The 2,773-nt window shown below is 36.6% G+C and overlaps 1 protein-coding gene across 1 annotated transcript; it reads left to right on the forward strand.

Annotated features, from left to right (window-relative positions):
- Positions 1-227: 227 nt before the first annotated feature.
- LOC139884910 (uncharacterized) lies at positions 228-1,212 on the forward strand (the record flags this gene model as incomplete). Its single annotated transcript, XM_071868875.1, has 2 exons — positions 228-333; positions 718-1,212. Coding segments are annotated over 2 exons (601 nt in total), but the record flags the coding sequence as incomplete, so codon positions are not given.
- Between the last annotated feature and the right edge of the window lie 1,561 nt (positions 1,213-2,773).

Consider the following 2,773-nt stretch of genomic DNA (forward strand, 5'->3'; position numbering starts at 1 on the left):
AAAGAGGGAAGTAGTCTAATTGCATCTCAGGGGTTTCGGGAGCGAAGAGTGAAAGATTACTACATCTTTCAGGATTTCTAAGATGCTGACTTGCAAACCTGCTAATAAAACTAGTAGTAGAGATTTCTGAAGAAAATTGAACAACCCTAATATGTGTAATATAAATACTAGTACACTACTAGTAGTTAGTCTACCACCGACCATCTGAGTTTTGTTTTGTTTTTCAGTGCCGGGCCTAGGCCGGTTTCAGGTGGGATAAAAGAATTTGAAAAAATTGGTATTGGGATAGAACATAGTTACGAGTTAGTTACGAAGATAGAAGAATGTGGACAAGTTTGTAATTATACCAAGAAACAAGGCTAAAAATTAAGATATTCTTAAAATGACCGGATGTAAATTTTCGAGAATGCTGGGTTGATTTTGAATAAAAACGTTAGGGATAAGTATGACGTATATAAGAAGTTTTGATGACCAAATAAGTGTTTTATTATACTGATATACTCGCGCAAATATTTCCGGAATTGAAAGTTCATTACAAAGACACGCTGGAATTATTTATTCATATTTCTCCTGAAAAAAAATAAAAATTCACTAGGTTACTTCCTACCCAAGAAAACTTCCCACCTATGTATAAGCCTCGATCTCTCTTCTTCAAAACACAAAAATCGCTTGTTTTGTAAACACCAATATTAAGAAGAAATCTTTCTATCATTCAAGTTTTCATCAATAATAGAGGAGATCGTTAATCTGTTCAAAACCGCCATTTTCAGCCACGACGAAGGTCGTTGCCTAGATGCTTTAACTCAACTGAAGAAACTTCCGGTGACCTGTGAGCTTCTTCTCAAAACCAAAGTCGCCAAACGTCTTCGTGTTCTAAGAAAGCATTCTAACAAGAAGATTTGCGATTCGGCTAGTGACTCATCGATTCTTGGAAGGCAAGAATCATTTTTTACTAGAGGGGGAGGCAAAAGAATTCAAGAAAAAACTGTTCGTCGTATGATCGTCCGTTATGAACGCCATCTTCCTAAGAGTGATGACGAATTCTGTGACGAGATGCGTAAACGTCTATACGATTGTCTCTATAAAGTTGCAGATGAAACCGATATCGGAGTCGAGAGGAGGGAAGTCAACAGTTGTGATCCGGCTCGAGTCGCTGTTTTGGTCGAGACTTGCTTGTTCCACAATTGGCGAAGGAGGATCCAAGAAACATGAAGATGAAGTTTCGATTTTTTATGTTGAAATTTGCTGATCCAAAGAATTCTTCTCTGAGACGGAGAGTTTTGTTCGGAGATATCCATGTTACGGAAATCGTTAACAGTTTACGTTTGAAGACTAAATTGAAGAATCAACTGATGACGACAGCTAGCAGAAAGGAAATTGGAAATCATCGGCAAAAAGCTTCAACTTTTATAATAATAATAATAAAGTGAAGAATAGTTATCTATCGGAGTCATGGAGAATGGCTAGAACACTCGCAACAACAAGTTGCAGATAGCTGACGGAGTCGACAAGATGAAGATTCGAATCTATCGATATTACTTGTATTTTTATTTTTCCAGACTTGTATTTAATGAACTGCCATAATAATAATAAAAGAAAAAACATGTAAAGAACTACGAGGGCTTTGATTCCTCTAAATCGAGGATACGTAGGCAACTTTAGTAAGTGGTTCAATAAGCCTACAACTCAGAAAAGTAATTCCTCTACAAACCTACAACTCGGAAAAGTCAGTCCTCTACAAGCCTACAACTCAAAAAAGATTCAACAAACCTACAATTGGAACTGCTTCAATAAGTCTACTATTCGGATTGCATGCAACAAGCCTACAACTCGGTAAGGTAAGCTCTCTACAAGCGTACAACTCTGAAGGTCATCAAGAAGCCTACAACTCGTAACTGGTTGATTAATCCTACAACTCGGAATGGATTCAACAAGCCTACAACTCGGAACTTTTTTAATAATCCTATAACTTGGATTGTTTGCAACAAGCCTACAACTCGGTAAGTTAAGCTCTCTACAATCCTACAACTTGGAAGGGCTTCGACAAGCCTACAACTCCGAACTGTTTCCATAAGCCTACAGTCCTAAAACTGAACTCTCTCTCTCTATATATATATATCAGGTCAATTAAGAGTATGCAAGCAAGAGAATGCTAGCGCCAAGCGACTGATGCATTTTGATTTTTTTTTTCTTTTGCATCAAAAGTCGCCATCAAAAGAAATGGAAACTACTTTTTTTACTGTCAAATAGTACCTTTTTATTTTTCTTTTTTACTAGTGTGTCCCTGATTATCGTCTCAGGAGAGCACCATGCATCAGTCGCTTGGCGCCAGCCGTGAATGGTGACTTTTGATGCAAAAAATAAAATAAAATAAAATCAAGTCTTCAAATTTATATTTTTATTTCATCCTCGACGTTTTTGGAGCTTCCGGATTCATGTATGAAGCCATCCCCTATTCTTACAGATGTTTACAAAGTGAGAAAGAAATGGTGGGAAACGAAATTAGGGACCGGTTGAGATTACGATATAAAATTTTTGATGCTAGCGAAGAAAATTATTCAAAATGCTATGTAATGAAGTAAATTGTCCGAAATGGAAATCTAAATTCGGTAACAAAAAACATTATATACATCATCATGACTGCCTTCATTCACATGATAGTTCGACTGACAAAACAGATCATAACGAAATAGTATCACATCATATTTGACGTAATTCCAGAACTTGAGAATAAGGTTTTCTAGACGTGACGTATTTATATTTATATCTCTCC

The sequence above is a fragment of the Rutidosis leptorrhynchoides genome, unplaced genomic scaffold (assembly GCF_046630445.1).
Source record: "Rutidosis leptorrhynchoides isolate AG116_Rl617_1_P2 unplaced genomic scaffold, CSIRO_AGI_Rlap_v1 contig621, whole genome shotgun sequence".
Lineage (NCBI taxonomy): Eukaryota > Viridiplantae > Streptophyta > Magnoliopsida > Asterales > Asteraceae > Rutidosis > Rutidosis leptorrhynchoides.